At 50.9% G+C, this 23,642-nt stretch overlaps 1 protein-coding gene across 2 annotated transcripts in view; it reads right to left on the bottom strand.

Moving 5' to 3' along the window:
* Positions 1-114: 114 nt before the first annotated feature.
* The window catches only part of NID2 (nidogen 2), a 54,118-nt gene continuing 30,590 nt past the window's right edge, over positions 115-23,642 (bottom strand). The window contains exons 9-21 of one of the 2 annotated variants that reach the window (XM_038404886.2): positions 22,675-22,818; positions 19,028-19,156; positions 16,221-16,364; positions 12,076-12,195; positions 10,300-10,542; positions 8,344-8,565; positions 7,526-7,695; positions 5,582-5,711; positions 4,691-4,862; positions 3,576-3,733; positions 1,863-1,986; positions 871-983; positions 115-774 (exon numbers count right to left, since the gene is read on the bottom strand). In XM_038404886.2, coding sequence (XP_038260814.1) covers positions 764-774; positions 871-983; positions 1,863-1,986; positions 3,576-3,733; positions 4,691-4,862; positions 5,582-5,711; positions 7,526-7,695; positions 8,344-8,565; positions 10,300-10,542; positions 12,076-12,195; positions 16,221-16,364; positions 19,028-19,156; positions 22,675-22,818 — 1,880 coding nt within the window. In that variant the 3' untranslated portion in view covers positions 115-763. Of the gene's footprint in view, positions 984-1,862; positions 1,987-3,575; positions 3,734-4,690; positions 4,863-5,581; positions 5,712-7,525; positions 7,696-8,343; positions 8,566-10,299; positions 10,543-12,075; positions 12,196-16,220; positions 16,365-19,027; positions 19,157-22,674; positions 22,819-23,642 lie in introns of both variants that reach the window. The other variant, XM_038404885.2, reaches the window with a different exon arrangement.

Genomic DNA, 23,642 nt, shown 5'->3' with positions numbered 1-23,642 from the left:
TTTGCAAATCTTTATATAACACACCCTTTTAGAGTTCTGTGTTGCTATATTCTGCATTATGAAATCCTAGTTTTGGCACAATTTCTGCTATGCAACAAAAACCTAGATCATATGGAAAATTCAAAACATACTTTAATTACTGAAATAACGTAGAAAAAGTGAGAAGTTACATTTCAACAGCTATTTACGAACATGGATTGGTCAATAACAGGTAAGTCTCTGGAGGCACTTAAGGACCATCAAGTTAGCATTCTTCTAATATAAATACTAAAAGACATGCATTGAGGCAGAGGGAAAGATATCTAGAACTGTATGTTGGAAAATCTTTAATGCATTTGCTATTTCCCAGCATAGTTTCTAAAATACACACTGTAGATTAATGGACCGAGGTAAGACACTGCATTAAAACCTTTCCATACCCATTTGGCTAAAAACCTATTGGTCAGATTGTCAATTTGTGTTTTAATTTCCTCCCATAAAATACTGGATTAAGAAAGTTAACTAAAAAAAGTTAAATTGCTTACATAAGCAAAAATTAGAGTAATGGCATAGTATTCCTAGAGCCATTATATTTTCTTGCAATATATCAGTGTCTTTTTAAAAAAATACAGTAGTAAAGATTGAGGTATAACTTAATACTTGATGATCTTTTGCACTAAACTAGATCACTTCATTGCCTTCAGTGAATATCAAGAGCCTTTTTTTGTAGCTTCTTCCCCTCAGTGATTTTCTGGGTCTGGAATTCTTCCTCCAGGTGTGAAGATTATTTTCTTGCTGTAGAGGGAGAGGAAATAGATGGAAGTTCATGTTAATATAGTGAAACTTACATATTTGCAGTAGCTGGTCTACACTAAACAAGATAGACTTTACCTCCTGGGCAGTATGGGTAAACTGCAGTTATTCCATAGAGATGTGATCTCTGCTCTGGAAGATACTCATCGGTAAGGAAGCCATTGTCTTTATTCACAGCTATAACACCATCTCTATTAACAAAAGAGAGGATTTATTTCTGTGGGGACTAAATATTTCTCATTCAATCTTCACAGAATTTAAGACACAAGGAACCATTTAATTTATTCTGACCACCTGCATAACACAGGCCAGAGAACCTCACCCAGTAACTCTGCATCAAGCTGATTTGTTGTGCTAGTGTTGTTTTAATCAGCACAGGGCAGAATCACTAAGGGAACTTTCAAAGAAGGTGGTATTACCTCCCAAATGTGTCACTAAGAATTTGGAAAGGACGTATTGGCTTAATGCAGTGAGGTTGGGAGTGATTCCTTGGTGCCAGTACTGTCACTATGGAGTGGGTGAAAAACAGGAAGAGGACCTTAGTTATGGGACATGTTTCCCCTTTGGAAATGGGAGTCAAGATTTTTCCTAATACCAGGAATAGAGTTTTATAAAAATGTAGCTGTGATAGGTTTTTAAAATAGTTATACCTTTTGTACACTGCTTTTAATGCGAAGCACATTTTACATTCAGGCCTCCATTAAAAGGACTACTAAGCAGAACTGGCTTGAAGAATATGGGGTTGATTTTGCAGTCTATTTGACACAAATGGTTTCTGTGAAAATGACTAACTTGTATAACTAAAATTCAGTTGAAAACCCCTGTCTGTAGTACCAAGGAAACTTGTTAACTCACTAGACTATCAGGTTCTTGTTTTCCATTAGTCAGTGTAGGCTGAACAATTGCTATGGAACAGAAAACCTCAGGCTGAGAAAATTCCCAAACCATGCCATAACTGTTGTTAATACAACTCTTAGAATAGGCTGGCTTGCTGCTTAAATATGACATGCTGGCGTTTTGCCCTTTAAATAGTTAGGTGACCATCGAGGGTGTAATAGTTACTAGCCTACCTTCTCCAGTCAGTGTGATAAAAGTGATTGGCATAACTAACAATGCTGAAGGGATAGTTGAGGTTATTCTGGATGACGCGCCTTTGTGTTCCGTCTGGTAACGTGCACTCCAGCTTTTTGGTACCTTTTAGAAATAAAACATTTAAATCAGGCAAGAAATACTGTATTTTCCATGGAATTTTACTCAGGCTAGAAATTGATAATCAGAACAGTAAACTTGTATCCTAGGTCCCTTCCTTCTAAAGAATGTGAAAATCCACATAATTGAGGATGACTAGAATTTTGGTTTCCTAGAGGAATTGATTCTGTACTGGGAGTTTAGTCACTGAAATGGCATTCCCAGTTTGACTGGGTACATATGCATGCACCTCTACTCAATCCACTATAGGGATGTAAAGGAAAGCATTTACCATATATACTTGTTCATAAGTCAAATTTTTTTGGTTAAAAAGTGAAGCATTAAAGAGGAGGGGTTAGCTTATTGATGGGTCTACACCAAAGTTTGACGATTTTAAGCTCTATTGAATATCTAACACTATCGTTTTGTTTACCTGGCACGTTGGCAGGCACAGAGCCCCTCAGCTCCCAGTGGCCATGGTTCGCTGTTCCCAGCCCATAGGAGTTGCGGGATATGGTGGCCAGCATGTTCCTCGGCCCACACCGCTTCCCACAGCTGCAATTGGATGGGAATGGCAAACTGCAGCCACTGAGAGCAGAGAGGCTCTGTGCTTGCGAACACTCCAGGTAAACAAAATGTCCTGACCCAGTAGCGGCTTACCCTGACAGGCCAGGAGCCAAAGTTTACCACACCCTGAAATGAAAAGGTCATACAGTTTTTGCCATTTTTACCTATTCATCTTGGGGGGATTGGCTTACAAACAAACAGGCTAATGAATGAGTATATAGGGTACTTTGTCTGTGCATCTCTGTACAGAGGCTCAGTTCTTCAATCTGTCATTCACTGAAAGACCAATGTGGACTCTAAACTCAGTCCTAAACATATCTCAGTACAAAATGCATCTACACATGCATTCTCCTTCGATACTGTATCGGTACTGAAAATATCCATTTGTGTAAAGCAGCCAATACGTTCTTGTGATGAAGTACTAGTTGTGTGTTAAATGTTACAATTCCACATTAATATTCATGACAGTCAAAACAGCATGAAAAGAACTGTGGAGAAATCCAAACAAGGAACGCTTTTGTAGAAACTATAGAGGGGCGTTCCAATTTTAGAAGTTAATTATTTCACCTTTCCTTTACAAATAAAAATCTCCTATCCATGTTGAGTTTCTACATTCTACTGCTTGAAGGTGGAAGCTTTTGTTCTGTATACTGCCCTCTGCCAGTGGCTCTAAAGCTGGTCTGCCCTATGCCCACTTAACCTGTGAAGACATCCAAACTTTATTCACATACATAACCCTAATGCATGGTAGAGGAATATCGTCCAACAATGTTTTAGCTGACAGAGGCCAGCTAACACACTTACTCAGCCTCAGCAAGACAGTCTTATTCAGTAGGATCTTTTCAGAAGTCAGTAAAGTATTTTTTGCCTTTTCAATCTAAAATTTGTCATATTTAGACAGGCAATGCGTGAAAAAAAGTCTGTTTGTTTGTTATAATGGGAATGATGGGAGGTGAGGAAGTGTAAGGAGAATTTTTATAGCTGTCCTTTGTTTCCAGTATGTTTCAATCTGTCTTATCTTAAGATACCTGCGTCTGCCCAGCAAATCAGTTTGGAGAAAGGGTCAAAAGTCAAGCCATTTGGTAAGCCGATGTCCTTATTCACCAGAATCCTCCTGTTCGCTCCATCTACGGTTGAGGTTTCAATTTTAGGTGCTTCACGATTCCAGTCAGTCCAATAAAGGTTGCTGTGAGGGAACCAATTAGCAAACCTCAGTAAGGATTCACAGTAGGTGAACCAATTTAAAAAAAACAAAAAAAAACAAAAACAGAATTGCAATAACTATCAGAAAAGTCCCAGACCTCTCAGTCTGCTTTCTGGAACAGATTAGCTGATTTGAAAGTCCGTAAAAGGAAAGCTGAACAAGCTCCAATCATTTGCAATGATTAGATTAAAGATTTTCTTCTGTGATTAGGGCCAGTCCCATTAACTTTCTAGATAGCAACTGTACATACCTGGGGTGTTATAACAATCTTCATAAACCTGTGTTCCAAATTTGTACAAGATTCAAACCTTTCAATAATATTTTAAATCTGAACACAGAATATAATTGGCAAATTTAGCCAAATACTAAATTAGTAAATAAAAGGGGACAATGCATAGGGCAAAAGTGTTTCACGCTCTGACTGTTGCGATTTTGAGAGCTTCCTTCCTACACACCCTTAAGGAAATAACTAGCTGGAGCGTGTGCACATGAGAGAAATGTCTATCGTGCCAGCCATTACCCCTATTACTTGATTTGCAGCTAGGTAGCATTTACTCATATTATCTAGAGCACAAAAAGTTTTGTCTCAGGCCAGTAACTGATTAATAAATTACGGTAGGGGGCAGCAGGTACACGAGGAAAATTCAGATCACTTAGCCACCGGTGCTTTTCCAATAGGGTAGCCAGGATGCCAACGTATTTACTAGCAGGTTTGTCTAACCCTGCTCTGAGACTTGTCTACACCACAGCTTCCACTATTGCAGTGGTGCATTATGGGTCTGACTTAACACTGAAAATGCAGCTCCTAGGTCCAGCATTGTGGTCAGTTGCCCTGTAGGTGAATCTCATTTCATTCCAACCCACCATACGAACATAATGACACAAAGGTCTGTAAGAATACAGCCTTTTACAAAGCATGGGTACAGTGCTGCCATTTACCCTCTGATTGCATCCACAGCGATTGCACGAGGATTCACAAGGTCTGCATCAAACAGAACTCGGCGCTCAGAACCATCCACTCTTGCACGCTCAATTTTGTCCAGGCCGCTATCTGTCCAAAACATGGTTCTGCGGAAGTGGTCGATGGTGAGTCCTTCGGGACTCATCAGGCCTGGAAGGATATGCAGAAAGGAGCACTGTCAGTATAGTGCAAGGGAGTATTTCATGCTCATACTTGGCATTTATGTACAGTAGAACATCAAGGTTACGAACACCTCGTCATGGAGGTTGTTCGTAACTCTGAACAAAACATCCTGGTTCTTTCAAAAATTTACAGCTGAACATGGAGTTAATACAGCTTTGAAACGTTACTTTGCAGAAGAAAAATGCTCTTTTCCCTTGATTTTTTTTAGTAGTTTACATTTAACACAGCACTGTACTGTATTTGCTTTTTTTTTTCCCCTTCCCCCAGTCTCTGCTGCTGACTGATTGCGTACTTCTGCTTCCAAATGAGGTGTGTGGTTGACTGGTCAGTTTGTAACTCTGGTGTTGGTAACTCAGGTTCTACTGTAATACTTTAAATGTTGTTATATAATGTAATTAATCCTCCCTGTACCCCTGTCTGGCGGTTTACTATTATCCCTGTTGTTCCATCTTGCTAGGTAATCATACTTCTCCTCCCCGGAATCTATCATAATTTGTGATGCCTAATTGGAAAAGCCAGGCAGATAATGGCTTGCCAAAGGTTATAGAGAGTGACCGCGTCAAAGCTGGGATTAGAGCTCAAAAATTCCTCATTCCCAGCCCCACTGTGATTCTGCTATGTGGACAACAGCTTCAGTGTCTGTGCTCAAACCAGCCATATTCAATCCCAAGGAAACGGTGATTTACCTGAGTTAATAATGGTTTCAGGTTCAGCCCCTGGTTCTAAACTTGCTCGGTTAACTGTCCGACCAGCAACGTCTGTCCAATAGACCATTTTTTCCCGACAATCATAATCTAGTCCAACCACTATGGAACCCTGTTAATAATAATATATATATATATAAATTAATATATATATATATATATATATATATATATAATAATAAATATAAATTATTTTTACTTATTCTCCTCCACTGCAAAGGTCATGGCTGCAGCTGATGGGAGGCAGAGTTGACGCAGGCAATCCTGCATGCCTGGCTCGGTGTTCTAGCCGTAGCTTGAGGTTTGTCACTTTAGTTCTGCTGGGTATAAGTTGGCTAACACAAGCAACCTTTCTGTGTGCGGGAATAAGATTGTAAGACATCCAAGTTCAAAATGTGTGGTTATATTTTAATTCAACCAGCGGGGCCAAATTCTGTGCTGCCATAAGTGGCTGCAGCTCTACCAAGTTGTGTTTCAGTCAGCAGAGAATTTGAACCGCTCTGTCTGACTTTTGTTTGGTATGAGAGACTCAAGCTGGAAGAATGTAGAAGTGCTTCCTTCTGCGCTAAAGCACTGGTGTGTTACTGTCCAGATTTTGTTAGTTGCACGGCCTAAGAGTTTGTACTGAAATCTTTGGGAATTCTTATTTAAGACAGATGTCCAAGCCCCATGTCTGTCTCCAGCTGGGCTTTAAAAAAAACCTCTGGGATCAAGCAGAGACTTGTACAAGATTGTAGCTAACACATGTAATGCCCTTCAAGCTTTCAGGAGGGAATAGTTCACAAGTATATTTTCCACCAAGATATAGATTTGATGGTCATGCCCCAATTCTTAGTGTCTGTCTGCCTGTTCAACCCCTTTTGAGATGTGTGAGTAAGTGGCTTGTCTCTAATGTGGGGGGAAGAGGAAGAGGCGGAGGGAGAAAAAGATATAAAAGGAGAAGGGGCTGGGGAAAGGTTCAAATACTTTCTCAACGGAGTATCTGAAGCAAAAGCTCAAATGGATGTTACCTTTGAATCATTTGTATTGTTGGAGCAATCTCTTATTTGGCCTGAAAAGAGATATTTACAGAGTGACGATGTGGATAGTGTCTTTAAAACAGACTGGGGAGGAGGAGTGCAAAAATGCAGCTCAGGAACATTGAGAGGAGGGAGACAAATGCTGTCCATGTTGCTGGGGCAGTGGAGGCAAGTGACTGGGAAAGAGGAGGGGCTGTGTTTCATACAGTAGGGTAACTGACCGTTTTTGCCTCCTATTTTCTAGTAGTTGGAACCTCACCACCTCAGAGTCCGGTTTTATTTTATCGGATGGAGAGAGAGGAGAGAGAGATGACAAAACTGAAAATATTATCTTGATACACAAGCCAGGCCCACTGGGTGAGGTGTTTTGTGCCCCTCTAATGGTGGCTGTGCCACATCAAGGTTGAGGAGTCTACTACAGCCTCATCTCCAAGACCTGGGTCTTTCAACTCAGGAAGTAGCAGCACGTACATTCAGAGCCAGAGGTCTGAGGTTCAGTCTCGGCTCTGACAATACACACGGGGCATGGTAATATAAGTGGTGGCCTGTACACAGAACTCAACTGGGAAACCTCAAGCTCAAGCTATGCTTCCCTGGCCAGGTGGAGCATGTAAGCCATGTCCGCTTGGTGTAGTGCTCTGTCTCCTTCTGGTGGGGGCTAGGCCGCATTGCGATTGATTAGTCTGCTACAGTTTTGGCAAGAGAATTGGGTTTGTTTTTAACTTAGACAATTCCCCATCACCCAGCCCCTCTCCCCGGGGTACTGGTGTTACATACATATACATTACTTATACAGACAGAGCTCATCTCCCGAGGCAAAGATTCTGTGTCGACTTGTCACGACATAATATGCATCCTTTAAAGCCAGAGCTGCTGGACTCAACGCATTCTGAAGAAGATACTTTACATGCAATGAGAGCAGGGTCTTTGCCATCTCCTTCTGAAGCCTTGTGCCGTTCAGCGGTAAATAGCCTATTTGCTGTCCCTGAGCATACAGCAGGAAGGTGCCTGCAGCGGGCGGAGTCACATCAGGACGAGGAGAGGGCTGGACAGTGGGAGGAGCAAGGCTGGGGAGACCTGTCAGTCAAACACAAAGATTACATTCCTGCCGGACCTCACACAGAGAGACTTTAAAGATGCAGTGACCTCTGGAAGGGGAAGATCAGCTGTTCTGAGCAGAGTTCAAGTTGGAGAAGTGTGCGTGGGGGGGGCAGACGCTCTCGTTTGCCCCTCGCTCCACCACCATTTTCTTTGTCAAAACTCTGTTTTGATGGGAATTTTCCACCTAGCTCTAAGACTGTGTGTGGGCAAGCGTGCGCACGCACGCACAGAGACAATGTGGGTGAGGTCGTATCTTTTATTGGACCACCTTCTCTTGGTGGGAAAGAGACCAGCTTTCAAGCTACACCGAGTTCTTCCTCCGGTCCCACCACTTTTGAAATCTATCACACTGGAATCATTGCTAGATGGATTACAGCTCAGCTTCCTGATGATTGATTTAGGGCCTGATCCTGCACTTGGAGCGGGGCACAAACATCTGGATCCCATTGCAGCATCAGGACCTTAATTAGTTATATCCTCTGATCTGCAATGTCTATAGACCCTTGGCTGTGACCCAAGTGAATCTATGAGCATTAGACTAGCAGCAGTGTGACTGTTTTCCTTGCCCCAGCAAGCCTTTTGTGTCATACACCATTCCCCCCCAGAAAATCATTGTGTACTCACACGGAGGGGGAATGCCAGGTTCCGATCTCGTTCCTTGAACCTCTCTGCCGCTTTCATCCACGCACCAACAATACCCACTGTTGCCATGACACTGCAGCGGGTTAAAGTTGCCCAGAGCATCACACTGGGGTACGTACTGGTCTTCACGTGGCCTGCCACCATAGTGCTCAAGAAGGCTTTGCCTCCAGCGTTCACACATCGTCTGCGGTCTCTGGGTGGGCTCTACAGCGAAGGGTAAGAGGTTCGGATGAGGGCAGGGCCAGAATCTCCTTACAACACACACAAGCCCTAAGCACAGGCTCCACCTTGCAAGGCTCACCGGCGTTCCTGCACCAGGCCCATCAATGACACTAAAAAAAGTTTAGTGCCCAAAATAATTAAAATTGATTCAAGCTTAATGGAAAATGTGCAACCATCTAAAGAATTTTCAGGCTGGTTTATAATAGCTTTCAATGGGACAGTGTCCCTTTAAGGATTTACTCATGGTTCCCAACCCAGGTCATTCTAACCACTACAATGCCAGCCTTGGCAATCAGTATCCATGAAAAGAGACAGTGGCATTTAGTACAGTAAAGAGAAGATACATTTTGAGGACCGAAGCAGGGTCAAGTACAGGAATTGGCTATTTGACTCTGGGCTCTGGAAACTGTCTGAGCCAATGATAAGCCCTGGAGAACGGCCGGCTGTTTTATACAGAACACAGTGGGAACTCTTGCTTAACCTTTAAATACTTTTCTAAGCAAAGTCTATAGCCTTACTGCTAAAGAAGGGGGGGTGGTTTCTGTTTGAATTATTTTCTGAACAGCTTTTGGCACCAGTTACACAACCCACTGAGCTGAGTGCAATTTGGAAATGGGGGATGCTGATCGTAAGCTGGGCCATCCCTGATCACGTGCCCAGAAGGGCAAAATATTACCAGCCAGCAAGCAGAGTGAGGGGCTGGGAATGGAAGGGAGAATGGAGAAATCCCTTGTGTACCAATGCAGCTCTGACCCCAGGTGTGAGCACTGGGCATCTCACAACCTCCCTAGGAAGGGCCTTTGCCTTTAGCTCAGGAACGGTACGAGAAAAGGCTCCGATTTGCGGGGCTGGGATCTCAAAGGGGAGCTGAAAACAGAAAAGGTCACGTTGATTTGGGAAGCTCCACAGTGACCTTCTTCCTCCCCAAAAGCAACAGAGGGCTGAGGCACAGCACCTCAAAGGGATTTAGGTGCTTAGCTTCCACAGATTTCAATGGGAGTCAGGTGCCACAATATCCTTAAGCATCTGGGCCCGAGTGCCTGATTCTGCCTGCTTGGACTTCAGCGGGGGCAGGGGGGGCTTGTTCCATCATGGGACAAGCACAGCCCCACCTACTTTGCCTTACTCAGCAGACAGATTAGTAACAATCTCTGTTCACTCTCATCAGAGGGACCTTAATACACCGGCTGCTATGGCCTGATGCCAAGAGGTGTGGTGCACCCACAGCTCTAGTATATTATGACAATAGCAAGTATTATGACAATAGCTAGTGTGCGAGGTGCTGTATAAATACCTAGGGAGAGACCGTCCCTGCCCCAGAGAGCTTCCAATCGAAAGCGGTAAAATGAGTTACGCAAGCTCAGTGGCAGAGCTGGAAATAGACCCTTGGCACCTGGAGCCCAATCCAGTGCCCGGGCTCCACTGCCAGCAAATGCGTGCGGAGGAGCGGGAGGGAACAGGACTCAAATCCTGAACATCAGCCCCTAAGCCAGGGCTCATATATCTACAGCACCACCTCCCGCATTTCCACCCCCCATGGGGCAGGCAGAGGTGCCCAGGGCTCGGGCTATGTAGTACTCAGGAACGCAGGTGCATTTTACACTAGATATGGCTGTGCACGCTGAAAAGCGGGTGTCCTCGGTACCGGTGTTACGGATCAGCAAAGGGGCCCCCGGCAGTTCCCACAGCGGCCTCAGCAGGGCAGGGCTCACTCACCCGATGTCCTGCAGCGCGGCGGGGCGGTGCCCGGTGGGCTTCTGCTCCCAGCGATCTCCTGCCCAGCTCCGTCCACACACCAGCAAGAGCCAGTGCTGCTGTGGCACTGCAGCGGCCTGTAGTGCCCCTCGGCGTCGCACTGGGGTCTGTGGAGCCCCGGGCGGGCGGAAATCCCTCCAAGCCCATGGGCGGGCTTTGGATAGAGGCGCTCCTGCTCACACGGCGTCAGGCGCTGGGCGGCTTCTGCCCACAGGCACGCAATAGCGAGCAACCGACACAACAATGGAACGGGTGAGGCCGAGGTAAAAATCAAACACTCGTGGACAGCCCTGGAGAGCCGAGGCCAGGGGAGGCAGAGTCTCCCCAAACAGTCAGGCGTGACACTGCCCATGCTCCACCGCAAGACCCCCCCACTCCTGCCTCCCGCTCTTCCCCTGTGGCCCCAGCCCAGGCTGCTCCTCTGCTCACCCTTGCTCAGCCTCTCCCCCGAAGCGGGCAGGAGCAAGGGTGGCCGGCAGCCTGGACTCAGGGTGGCTGGGGCCAGTGCTTGGGCTGGCCGGTTGGGGCCAGGGCTGGCTAGCACTCTGGGCTGGCTGGTGGGCTGGGACTCAGGGCTCCTCTGGTCGTGGTGGGGGGGCTTGGGGCTCTGGCGGGGTGGGGGAAGGGTGGGGCCACAGTCTGAAGGGGCGGGGCTGGGGACTAGTGCGACTGCCTATACGGACAGTCTTTCCCCCCGGCCTCTCTGAGCTTGTTCAGGGCAGTGCTCCAGCCTTAGGCCCCTTTGCATGGGAAGCAAATAGTGCAATCCCCTTTCTATTGGTAAACAGACACAGAGAGGTCAGGTGATCAGCCAAGGCCGCACAGCACGTCACTGGCAGAGTCGGGACTAGACCCCATGAGTCGCAACTGCTGCTCCCTTGCTCTAACCACTTGACACCTCCCCCCGCACCTTGCAATCCAGCTTCCTTTACTTGCCCAGATTTTGGGTACTTGTTTTCATATTGCCCCCCATGGCGAACACTGGCCAAACCAGACAGAGAAGCTTTGGCCATGTACATACTCGTGCTGTACATACGCCAATGAATGGTGCTATAAATTACAATCCGCCCATTAACGTGCTCATTAATTGTTCTGCCCAGCATCAGCAGGGTTTGACCGTGGGCCCTTCAGCAGGGCCTCTACCATTGGAGCGAATGGCGCACCTCTGGTAGCAATAGTAGGCAATTATCCTCTAGCAGTGCAGTCAATAGAAAGGGGAGCATGGTATACATGTTGCCAGTGTGCTCAACTAAAGAGAACTAGGCTCATGTGTTCAGTGACTTTTGTCCAGCCTTGGGCAAGAGTACACAAAACAGGCCGCACGAGGGAAGCCAATACGAGGCTAGCAGTCAGAGCCGGTGGGTATAAGAGGCCAGGGGAGGCTAAGCCTCCACAAACAGCCGGCTCGCGGCCTTTGGAACGCGCCGCCACCAAAAGAGCGGGTCCTTTGGCTGCGGCCCCGCCACCACACCCTGCTCCAGCTCGTCCTGCTCCCCTGAGGGGCGAGCGGCCAACGGGTGGGGGCCTTGAGGAGGGGGCCGAGCAGGGCCGGTGATGGAGAGTGGGTGGGGCTTTGAGGGGAGGAGGCTGAATGGGGGCGGGGCCACAGTCTGGACACGCACCGCCTCCCCCCAGTGGAGCAGTCCCACGCGAGCAGTGTTTATATGATGCTCAGCAGAAGCAGGGGCCAGTCCCGACGTTCATACTGCATCAGGCCTTCAGCCCATGAGCCCTTACCAGGTGTGCAGTGGAAGCCATCCCCTTGGTAGCCTGGTTTACAACGGCACGAAAAGGAGCCGGGCGAGTTGTAGCACGCGGCGGCTTGGTGACATCTGCCTTCAGCGCATTCATCCACATCTGCAGTAGAATCATAGAATCTCAGGAGGTCATCTAGTCCCACCCCCTGCTCAAAGCAGGCCCAATCCCCAATTTTTGCCCCAGATCCCTAAATGGCCCCCTCAAGGATTGAACTCACAACCCTAGGTTCAGCAGGCCAATGCTCAGATCACTGAGCTACCCCTCCCCGGAGCACGTTCTTTACGCCAGAGTGCTAACCTGCCTGCGGCTGGGCTCACCTTGCGCTCAGCCACTGCGGGAGGATGAAAGCAAAGGAGAGAGTCTCCGTGGTGGAGAGAAACCACGCTGGCTCTTGCTCGGAGATGGTGGAGGCGCAGTGTAGCTATGGCCCCACCCGCAGGCTGCACCGAGCGTCCATGAGAAGGCGAAAGCAGCCAGCTGGAGGGTGGCCAGGGGTGGTCAGTGCAACCACCCAGCCTGATCAAATCCTTATCGTGACCAGCGCCTGGAATCTGGCTCCAAAGGAGCGTAGGGCCGGTGAGACGCTATGGGCCCGAGACCTTGCTGCAGCACTCTGCTTGTCGGCTGGCATTGCTCAGCCTCGGCTTTTAGGTCACCCACCACCCTGGCAGGCTGGAGCACTGGGGGGACGGAACCACCCTAACCCCGGCAACACATCCAGCCTGAGGCCTAGCCTGGCCCTGCTAGTCCAGATGACTCAGGGCTGGCCCCTACGCCACAGCAACCGGTTCCTGTACGCAGGGTGCCCCCTTCCCCTCGCCCAGGGGACTCAGGATACGCATCACCAGCCTCTCTCAAGGAACACCCTGGGGTGGGTGCAGCTGTCACCTCTTGAGCTGGCTGCTGGCACGCGCCCTGTGCCCCAGATTCAGAGGCCGGCGAGGAAAGCGCACCCGGCACTAGGGCCTATCAGTTCTAGTAGCCAGTGGGTCCCACTAAGAACTGCCTAGAGCCTCCAATTATCACACTCCTCCCAGGCCCCCTCGCTCCCCCCCCCCCCGAACGCTCCCCTCCTGCAGGGGCTGGAACCCTCTGAACAGCAGAGTAACCACCCAGATTCTGGGCCCCGCCCTTCTCTGATCAGTCGCAGTGCAACGGCAGGGCTCCCGTAGCGCGAGCACCCCACAGCACACGTCTCCCGTGATCTGGGCTGCACCCTGCACCCTCGCTCCCTTCCACAACCCAAGGCAGCAAAATGTTACAGGTGGCGATGAAATCGTGCTGCTGAATGGACTTCCCAATGCCATCCCACGCGACTGCTCCACTGTGCAAAGATCGGGGCAGAAGCATGTGTCCAAGCCCATCTAACGACTTGGGTGAGGCCAGTTTGCTTGGCGGGAGCTGGAGCGGGAAGGATGGAGATAAAGAACTGTTCAGCTGCATGATTTGCTGGTATTTGGGAGAGTTAAAGCAACATGGCTTAGCCTCCCTGCTCCAGAGAAGGGGCAAAGGTTGCCACTTCCCATCCAACCCTTAGTCCAACTTTTTAGCCACTCTACAGTGCAAGCACATGCCCTGCGCCATGAGGGAGGCCCAGCCCAGCTGGAAGGAACGTGTAGATGCTATGGGCTAACGCAAGGAAAGATGCCAGGCAGGGGTGGGAAAAGAAGCTAGGGGAAAGGGGCGAAGGGGAAACATCTGGTGCAGGGACAGCAGGTTTGTAGAAATTTTGGTGGTGCCCAGAACACAGAGATCCCGCCCCCTGCAAACTCTGCTCCCACCTGCCTATGGCTCTGGGTAGGAGTTTGAGTGGGGGGAGAAGGTCTGGGGTGCAGGCTCTGGGAGGGACTTTGGGTGGGGAAGGGAGATTCCACCACCTCCTTAGGTAACGCATTCCAGTGTTTCACCACCCTCCTAGTGAAAAAGTTTTTCCTAATATCCAACCTAAGCCTCCCCCACCGCAACTTGACAGAACGAGGAGCAATGGTCTCATCTGCCACCACCGAGCACAGTCTAGATCCATCCTCTTTGGAACCCCCTTTCAAGCAGTTGAAAGCAGCTATCAAATCCCCCCTCATTCTTCTCTTCCGCAGACTAAACAATCCCAGTTCCCTAACCCTCTCCTCATAAGTCATGTGTTCCAGTCCCCTAATCATTTTTGTTGCCCTCCGCTGGACTCTCTCCAATTTTTTCACATCCTTCTTGTAGCGTGGGGCCAAAACTGGACACAGTACTCCAGATGAGGCCTTACCAATGTCCAACAGAGGGGATCAATCATGTCCCTCGATCTGCTGGCAATGCCCCTACTTATACAGCCCTAAATGCCATTGGCCTTCTTGGCAACAACAGCACACTGTTGACTCATATGCAGCTTCTCGTCCACTGTAATCCCTAGGTCCTTTTCTGCAGAACTGCTGCCAAGCCATTCGGTCCCTAGTCTGTAGCGTTGCATGGGATTCTTCCATCCTAAGTGCAGGACTCTGCACTTGTCCTTGTTGAACCTCATCAGATTTCGTTTGGCCCAAACCTCTAATTTGTCTAGGGCCCTCTGTATCTTATCCCTACCCTCCAGCGTATCTACCTCTCCTCCCAGACTGCACTGAAAACCCTGTTGAAATTGACCAATACTGTTGCTATCGGTTGTCCCCAGCACAGAGCTCTGTGTCGGGAAGCAGGCCAGCGTTCCATCCCAGCGGTTTTCACGGCAGCTAGGAATATAGCTACGGCCTACGGCCTGTTTCACTGATACTTTTCCTTAGTCGTGTTAGGGCAGTACACCGGGATCAGGAAAGTGCAAGGCACGTGTGAGCGTTTGGGTTCCTGCACAAGGTCATTCTGCCCATCCCTGATGGCTAGCCCAGGGCGCACCCGTCGGCACTGCTCTCGCTGCCCGGCTGCCCCAGTGGCACCTCCAGCTGCAGCAAAGCAGCAAATGTATTCGACACAGTAAATACAGATGTGGAGCAGGACAGAGCCTAAGGGGAGGGGAGGAAAGGAGAAGCCCCCACCCCGCAAAAGAATGTTCAGGGCCTCCGCCAAGACGCTGGCTTTCCCCCTTCTGCAGGGAGCGGTTTGGCTGTCCATGGCCCCGGCTGCGGGCATCACCCGAGCCTCAAGGGATGGACTCGATCAACAGGTTGCAAACCCTCCATGCTGCAGAAACTGATCCCCTCGACAGCTGGCTGTGGTGATGCGTATCACGGCAGCCCTTGCTGAGCCCAGTTGTATCAGACTCTCGGGCCATGCTCTGCAGGGGCTCGTGGAGAGGAATGCTGCGAGTTCAGACCCTGGACTATGCATCTGTGTAAGGGAATAAAATCCCTCCTTACGCTGGATCTCCAGTCCTCGGGCACGGGACTAGACCGGACTAAGCATCTTTTTGCTCCATCCCTGAAGCACGGGGCTGGGGAGTGGGCGGGGCCTTGGCTCGTCCCACCCACTCACCAGCCAGCACAGCCAAGTTGGCACAGGGGTTGGGACTGCCATAATTTACTCTTGGTCCAAGCCAGCAGCAAATCGCTACCCCATTCCCACGCTTCTCCCCAGGGGCAATGAGAAGGCAGAAGAGGATTCTAGGTCTAAAGCCACAACCCAGTCCTGAGGCTAAAGGAGGATCCAGTCCTGCTCCTGCTGAAGACGCTGGCCCAATGCCCAGTGGCATCAATGAACACAGGAGCTGGATCCTGGCAAGGTGCCCACTTGCGAGGAAAATCCACCAGGCATAAGGCTCGCAGTAACCCTGCCTCCTCCTGCCCAGGTTGTACGTTCTGAAGCCCAACAAGGGCTAGGACATGCCTGGGGACTTCAGGCTAACATGGGGAGAAGTCAATGTAGAGATGGGCCCAGAACAGCCCCTCAGCTCCAAAGGACCCCGGCCTCTAGGGGTGTTCACAATCTGAACCCAGAAACGCGGCTGAATTTTGCAAATGGCCTCTCTCTTTGGAATGGGGCCATGCCAACATCCCCTGAACGTTGAGTCCAGATCCGGATTTTGCAGCATGTCATCACCAACCCAAACTGGCATCTCCCCCTGACGGTCCAAGCAGAGAACAGTGGTCCTGACAGGGAAGCACTCCAGAGGGAGCGAGGTAGGCGGGGAACCCAGCCAGTCCGAGCATACATACCAGAGCAATTATGCCCGTTGCCTGTATAACCCGCGAGACACACACAGCTGAATGAGCCGGCTCCGTGGTGAACGCAGCGGGCGCGGTCTGTCGAAGCGCAGGTGTGGCTGCCATCTTCGCAGGGGTTGGACGGCGGGGGGATTGCTGGAAAGGGAACAACATGATATGAGGATTGTGAATGGCCTGGGGCTGCCTGATCTCTCGGACTCCTAGACTTTAAGGCCAGAAGGGCGCATCGTGATCATCTAGTCTGACCACGGAACCTCACCCACTCCTGGAATAGACCCCTAACCTCTGGCTGAGCTACTGACGTCCTCAAATCATGGTTTAAAGACTTCAAGTTACAGAGAATCCACCATTTACACTAGTTTAAAACTTGCAAGTGACCCATGTCCCACGCTGCAAGGGAAGGTGAAAAAGCCCCAGGGTCTCTGCCAATCTGACCTGGGGGAAATTCCTTCCCGAGTCAAAATCTGGTGATCAATTAGACCAGGGGTGGGTAAACTTTTTGGCCCAAGGCCCACATCTGAATGGGGAAATTGCATGCAGGGCCAGGGCAGGGGGTTGGGGTGCGGGAAGGAGTGCGGTGTGTAGGAAGGGGCTCAGGTCACAGGGTTGGGGTGCAGGGTGCACGAGGGGTTCAACATTCAGACTCCAGCCTGGCGCCACTTACCTTGAGTGGCTCCGGGATGGCAGCAGCGTGCAGTGGGGCTAAGGCAGGCTCCCTGCCTCCCCTGACCCCGCGTTGCTCCCAGAAGTGGCCAGCGTGTCCAGCAGTGGCTCCTGAGGGTTGGGTTGGGCAAGCAGTTCTGCCCCACGCTGCCCTTGCCTGCGGGTACCACCCCCAAGCTCCCATTGGCCGCATTTCCCCGTTCCAGGCCAATGGGAGCTGAGGGGGCAGTGCCTGCAGGTGAGGGCAGCACACGGAGCCCTCCGCCCCCCACTCCAGGGGCCACAGGGACATTGTGCCGGCCACTTCTGGGAGCGGCACAGGGCCAGGGCAGGCAGGTTGCCTGCCTTAGCCCTGCTGCGCCAAGGTGCTGGCAATCCCATGGGCCAGATTGTAAGCCCTGATGGGCCGGATTCGGCCCGGGCCCTAATTTGCCCTCCCCTAAGTTAGACCCTGAGCTCGTAGGTGAGATCCCCCAGCCAGGCACTTGGGAAAGAATTCTCTGTAGTCACTCAGAGCCCTCCCCATCTAGTGTCCCATCACCGATTGTTGCAGATATTTGCTGCTGGCAGTGGCAGATCGGCTACGTGCTATTGTAGGCAGGCTCATCAGAGCGCTGGGTACAGCGGCGAGAGAACCCAGCCCTGGCCCATCTGCCATTCAAAGGAACAGACCCAACAAGAGTCCCTACAAGGAAAGCATCTTCCCCTGTGGGAGTGGATTTTACATTGTCACATAAACGACCAGCAGCCAGCCAGCCCCCTCCATCCCACCGCAGTGTCACAGGGCAAATGTGTAAGGTCCTGGCACAGCATCGCCAGCTCTATGCTTCCACTCCCACAGCACAGAAGGGCCTGGCAGGGCTGCGAGGGGGCCTGGACAGAGTGCGCTTAGCTCTGGTGATGCCCACTGGCTTTACAGCCCTCACAGGGGCATTACAAGCCATTAAAGCCCTCAGGCTGCTTTAACTTGCGCTGTTGGCCTGTGCCAGGATCAGGTGGGCTGAAAGATGGTGGAAGGCCACTTTTGCCCCATCCCACCTCCCTGGGCCTGTCTTCATTGCAGGGTTAGACTGGTGAGTTGCACCCGGGTCCAAGCTCTAAGTCAGCCTCGCCCAGGTGCGAGCAGCCACCCTGCAAAGCCCTGCCTGCATCACTGGGTCCTCACTGGCGCTGTGGTCCGCTGTGCGTGTCGGCAGGGTTTCTGGGGGGGGCGCACCCCTTGGTACGCAGGGTGCTGAGCCGCAGTGAGTGGCGGGAGAATGTGTCTGTCCTTCTGGGTGCATAGGGGGCATTGTTGGAAGGTGATGGAGGACTAGCAGCACTCGGGTGAGCTACCTGTGTGAAAGCAGCCCCGAACTCAGGGGAGAGGGTTCTGTGTGCGGGCCAACGCCTTGGAAAGCGCCAGCCCTAACTCCACCACCCTTGCACACGGTAATTAACAAATGCTCACAAGGGTGGTCCCCAGGCAATCAACGGGGGCAGCTCATGAGAGTGCAGTGCTGATCAGGGTGGCCCAGCTAGGCCCCAGCTCAGGGGTGGCCAACCTGAGAAGGAGCCAGAATTTACCGATGTACATGGCCAAAGAGCCACAGTAATACATCAGCAGCCCCCCACATCAGCTCCCCCGCCCCCCGCTCCTCCCGCCCACCAGCAGCCCCGCCAATCAGCACCTCCCCGCACTTCCTAATCAGCTGTTTCGTGGCATGCAGGAGGCTCTGGGGGGGAAAAGGGGAGGAGCAAGGGCACAGCAGGCTCAGGGGAGGGGGCGGGAAGGGGTGGAGTGGGGGCAGAGCCAGGGGTTGAGCAGTGAGCACCCCCCGGCACATTGGAAAGTTGGCACCTGTAGCTCCAGCCCCGGAGTCGGTGCCTAGACAAGGAGCCGCATATTAAACTTCCGAAGAGCCGCATGAGGCTCTGGAGACACTGGTTGGTCACCCCTGCCCCAACTGAACGGGCCCCGGCGAGCGCTTGGGGCCAACTCTCGATTAACTGCCAGGCGATGGCAAAGCTCCCTCCGACTCCAGTGGGAGCAGGATCCTGGGAAAAACGCCTCTGACATGAGCTGTAGCATGCAGGGAATGTACAGCTGGGGTAGCGGGGGTGGAGGGAGACTCACAAATGGGCTTGATACTTACGCACGCAGGTGTGTCTGTCAACAGCCAGCTGGTACCCACCGGGGCACTCGCACCTGTAGCTGCCTGGAGAGTTGACGCACACGGAGCGGTGGCCACATCTGCTGAGGCTCTCCGCACACTCGTCGACATCTGAGCAGGAAGAGAAGAATCCAGTTACACAGACGGATGGGTAAAACATTTGCTTTAAACACTTCCCGGGGGCCTCAGCGCAGGGGTCTCCGTTTAAACCGGCTGATCAGGAGTGTAAATGTTTCCTTCCTAAGCACTGGTTTGGCTCTTTTTCAGCGGGAACGTTTCGCCCCCCTCCACAAGAACCAATAAAGAGGGAGAGAAATGTCTGCAGATGTTTTTAAGGGGAAGCAGATCTATGAGCTTCTTCCTGTACTAACAAACATCAGCTCAGTCTGAGAAAAACACCAGCTCGGCTCAAACGCACGGAGCCCGAGCCTGACCTCACTTACACCAGAGTAAGCCCACTGACGTCAGTGAAGCTGCTCCCGAATTCCATGACAGTCATGGAGGGCAGAATCAGGCTCCGAATATCCCACTTCCCTCCAAACATGTGTCTATAATATCCTCCCTTCCAGCAAAGTTCTTGGAAGACTTCCCCACCCCCCGCCCCAAAAATGTTCAACATAATTAGAGCAGGATGACGGGGCTATAGCCTGGAGCTGGGCCAAAACCCGCAACCAAGCTCCCGGAAACTTTGGATTCCAGTTCAGCAGGTAACCCTAGCACTACTAGACTTCAGGGAATCTATTCCCGCCTCTGTCACAGGCCCACAAAGGAGGCAGCGTGGCCCAGGGGATAGAGTGCAGGCCTGGGTGTCAGGAGACCTACGTTCTATTGGCCTGAAGAGTCACCACGGGCAAGTCATTGTGCCTCCCTGCCTCAGTTTCCCCGTTTGTTCAATGTGAATACTGCTGCTGCTGACTTTCTTTCGTAAAGTGCTTGGAGCTGCATGGACGAAGGATGCTCCCTACTAGGTAAGTATTATTCCATTACGACGTGGCTTTTGGCAAGTCGCCGGCCCAGATCCTCCAAGGCACATAGGCATCGCTCGGCAGCACCGCAACACCTCCCCCCTCGGCAGCCTGAGGTATTCTGTGCCCCAAGCTAGGCACCCAGGCTCTCTGTACAACGCATGGGGCGAGTGAGGCTCCTCTGACAAGGATCCTGGGAAGCCAGCATGCTGAGGGGGGCGCTGCCAAAGCTAGCCGGGGGGAAATGCCAAGGATCGGGGCAGGAAAGGAGCAGGACTCAGACGCTTAGGCCACTGGTGTGGTGTTGGGCCAGAGATGGGCACCATCCTCTGCTGCAAAGCTGCTCCTGGAGACAGGCCCCTGAGCCAGGTCAGTCGTTGAGGCAGCTGATACCAGTCAGCTCTGTGTTCTGGGGGAACCAGGGTGCAGTATCCAGCCTGTCGGACTCATGAAAGACACCCGCCCCCCTCGTTTAAACCAAAACCCATCAGAGAAAGAAACTTGCAGAGAGCAGTGAAGGGTGTTGGGAGACACACCTAGACCCCTCCTGACAAGGGTGACAAGATTAAGACGTCTCCATTAGCATACAGAATGAAGACCGGAGAACGGCACTGAACTCTGGGACCAGAAAAAGCGGGGACGCACTGCATCATGGGAATCCCTGCTCCAGATGTTAATGAACCTACGCCTGCCCACACCCAGCTCAGCAGTTATCAGACCAATTCTAGTAATAAATCCTTGATTGACATCCCAAAATACTGAAGCAGCCTAGTTGCCGTGTGAGCTCCCTGGAAGAAAACACCACCCAGAGCCAAGAGTGATCAGCTCCTATTGTCTAGCCTAAAGAAAAGCCTCGAGTCATCAGTTTACCTCTAAACAAATCTAGTGTTCTCCCTGGAACCACTGTATTTTCTCTTTAAACACCCCTACCTATGCTCAAGTAAGTGTTCTGATGCTTAGATCCAAACTATGCCTCAGTTCCACTGGGAATCCATCTTCTCCTGACTGATCGTGCTGGGAGCTCTGCCTGTCTCCAGCCCTCAGGACCCTGAGCTACCACCATCACCTGGGAACCCCGACCAATTTCAAGTCTTCTGGAGTGGGTGAGATCCCTCTCTTTCTCTCCGTTTTCCTTTCTGCCTCAGGTATTAACCTTTAATAATGTACGTTATGTTGGTTTAGCTCTCCTTGTGTAGTGATCACTATTATTCAATAAATAACTTTCATGGTTAAGCTGGTTGCTTCTCTCTCTGAACTTCACTCTTTTGTGGTTTTAGCTTCCCCCATTTACTCTGCCGCGACGCTTCTTTTATCTAAGCTAAAGATCCCTGTAGTGCCCCAAAATACTGTGGGGTTTGCTCATCAAGTGGTACTATCAGTACAATTGTGAGGTGAAAGGGGGATAGGGATGTGTTAAACCTGTGGCCTTGAAAGTGCTGCTTAATCCAGCCCACTGAGTCCAGGGACAGATAAGGGGATCAGCTTGAGAGTGCCAATTGACCCGCTCTGCTCAGACTTGCTCTGTTAGTGTGTGTGCACATCTAGTTCTAGGGCTGGAGGAACCCAGCCCCGGGGAACCTAGGGCCTGCAGGGTATCTCAATTGGGAGGTGATGTGCAGAAGGAAGGAGTAGAGCTGCATATGAAGACACAAGTACATAAGCAGTACATTAATAGAATTACAGAATCCGCCCCCCCAGAAGAGTAACCCTAATAAATGACAGGTTTCAGAGTAGCAGCCATGTTAGTCTGTATTCACAAAAAGAAAAGGAGTACTTGTGGCACCTTAGAGACTAACAATTTTATTTGAGCATAAGCTTTCGTGAGCTACAGCATCCGATGCATCCGATGAAGTGAGCTGTAGCTCACAAAAGCTTATGCTCAAATAAATTTGTTAGTCTCTAAGGTGCCACAAGTACTCCTTTTCTTTTTCCTAATAAATGAGCATACCCCAAAGTAATGGGCACATCTGGTAACACAACCCAGGACCTAGTCTGCTGCTCACACTCTCCCACCCACCCTACATTTCCCTGGGCACTGGCAGTCTTTGTGCGGGTGCTGTGAGCACCCCCTCATATCAGCGGCCTGCTTCCAGCCCTCTTCCTGACAGGCGTCGGGTCTGAGGCAGACTCAGAACATGCCTCTGGGGTCAGGCCCTGCTGGTGAGACAGGATCCCTGCCTGGTTTGAGAATCCTTCGGGCCTACAAGCTTCAGCTTGAGCTGAGCTCAGAGCAGCTCATTAGCTGGGAGGTGGCATTGGCAAGTAGACAGCTTGGTAAGTAGACAGCTTTGCAAATGCCAAATGGTGGAAACTTAGGAGCCTGGGGGATTTAGGCACCTCCTGGGTTAGGCGGCAGCTGAACAGTGGCTTTGGAAATGCCAGTAGCACCTAAATGGCAGACTTGGGCGCCTAAAGAGGTGGATAGGCACCTAAATACCTGCGTGGATCAGGGCCATACCTGCTGAGTGCCTCAGTTTCCCCATGACCATAATACTGACCCTGCTTTGAGCTCATCCGATGCGAGTATCATTATAAATCTCCCTTTGGCCATTCAGTAAGGACGTACCGAGACAGACAAGATGGTGGATTGTAGATCACTACACCTGACCTGCAGAATTGAGCCTGCAATCGGGCAAGCAGCCGCTAGCGGCGTTCTCCACTTACCCACACAGTCTCTGCCATCTCCCCGATAGCCGGCCGTGCACTCACAGGTGTAATCCAGACCGGTGCCCGGCTGGCACCGCGCAGTCGTGTCACACGCATGAGTGCCGTCATAACAGGGGTTCACTGTGCTGAAGTCGGTGCCACCTAGATTGGCCAGAAAGCAAAAGGCAAAGCTGGATGAGGAGCCACGGGACGGGTATTTATATTACAGGAGAAGCCAGAAGCCCCCACTGAGATCAGAGCCCTGTTGTACTAGGCACTGCACAGACACATAGCAAGACATCCCTGCCCCAAAGTGAAGGAAGGAAAACAGAAATGATGTGACTTGCCCAAGGTCACCCAGCAGGGCAGTGGCAGAGCTCAGAACAGAACCCAGCTCTCCTGACTCCAAGTACAGGGCCTTACCCACTAGACCACACTGCCTCCCCAGGGTACACAGCTGTACAGCATGTGCTAAGCAATGAAGATGCCGCTGGTGCCACTACAGCTTGCCCCTTGACCACCATATCACTCGCACACAGAGCAGAAAGGCAAAGTTTTCTAACCCACCAGGCAAACCTGGCCTCTGGCATTCTGCTCCCCTTACATGTGTCGGATGCGGAGAGGGGGAAGAACATCCCAGTGCAGTGCAGACCTGGAGGATAATTGTGTCCTAGAGGTGCAGAAAGACCCAGGCGCACAATGGTGAATGAATGCACCTCGCCTGCTGACACTTTCTAAAGCTAAACCAAGTACAGCTGGTTACCCAGAATAAAGGAAGAACTACAGTACGTGCTGCTGCGGATGCAGCTATTGGCTAATTTAGGGCTGGAAGCTGCTCTGTCCTGCATCCCACATAGACCATAAGGAGGTTGTAGGCACCCCCCTTAATCCGCTAGACGGGCTCCCCATAGATAGGCCCCTCCTGCACGTGAAGGGATGGGAAACACGTGCAGCTTTGACTCGAGCCTGCCAGCACAACAGCCAAT

The sequence above is a fragment of the Dermochelys coriacea genome, chromosome 6 (genome assembly GCF_009764565.3).
Source record: "Dermochelys coriacea isolate rDerCor1 chromosome 6, rDerCor1.pri.v4, whole genome shotgun sequence".
NCBI classification, from domain to species: Eukaryota; Metazoa; Chordata; order Testudines; family Dermochelyidae; genus Dermochelys; species Dermochelys coriacea.
This window is presented reverse-complemented; position numbering and strand designations above follow the sequence as displayed.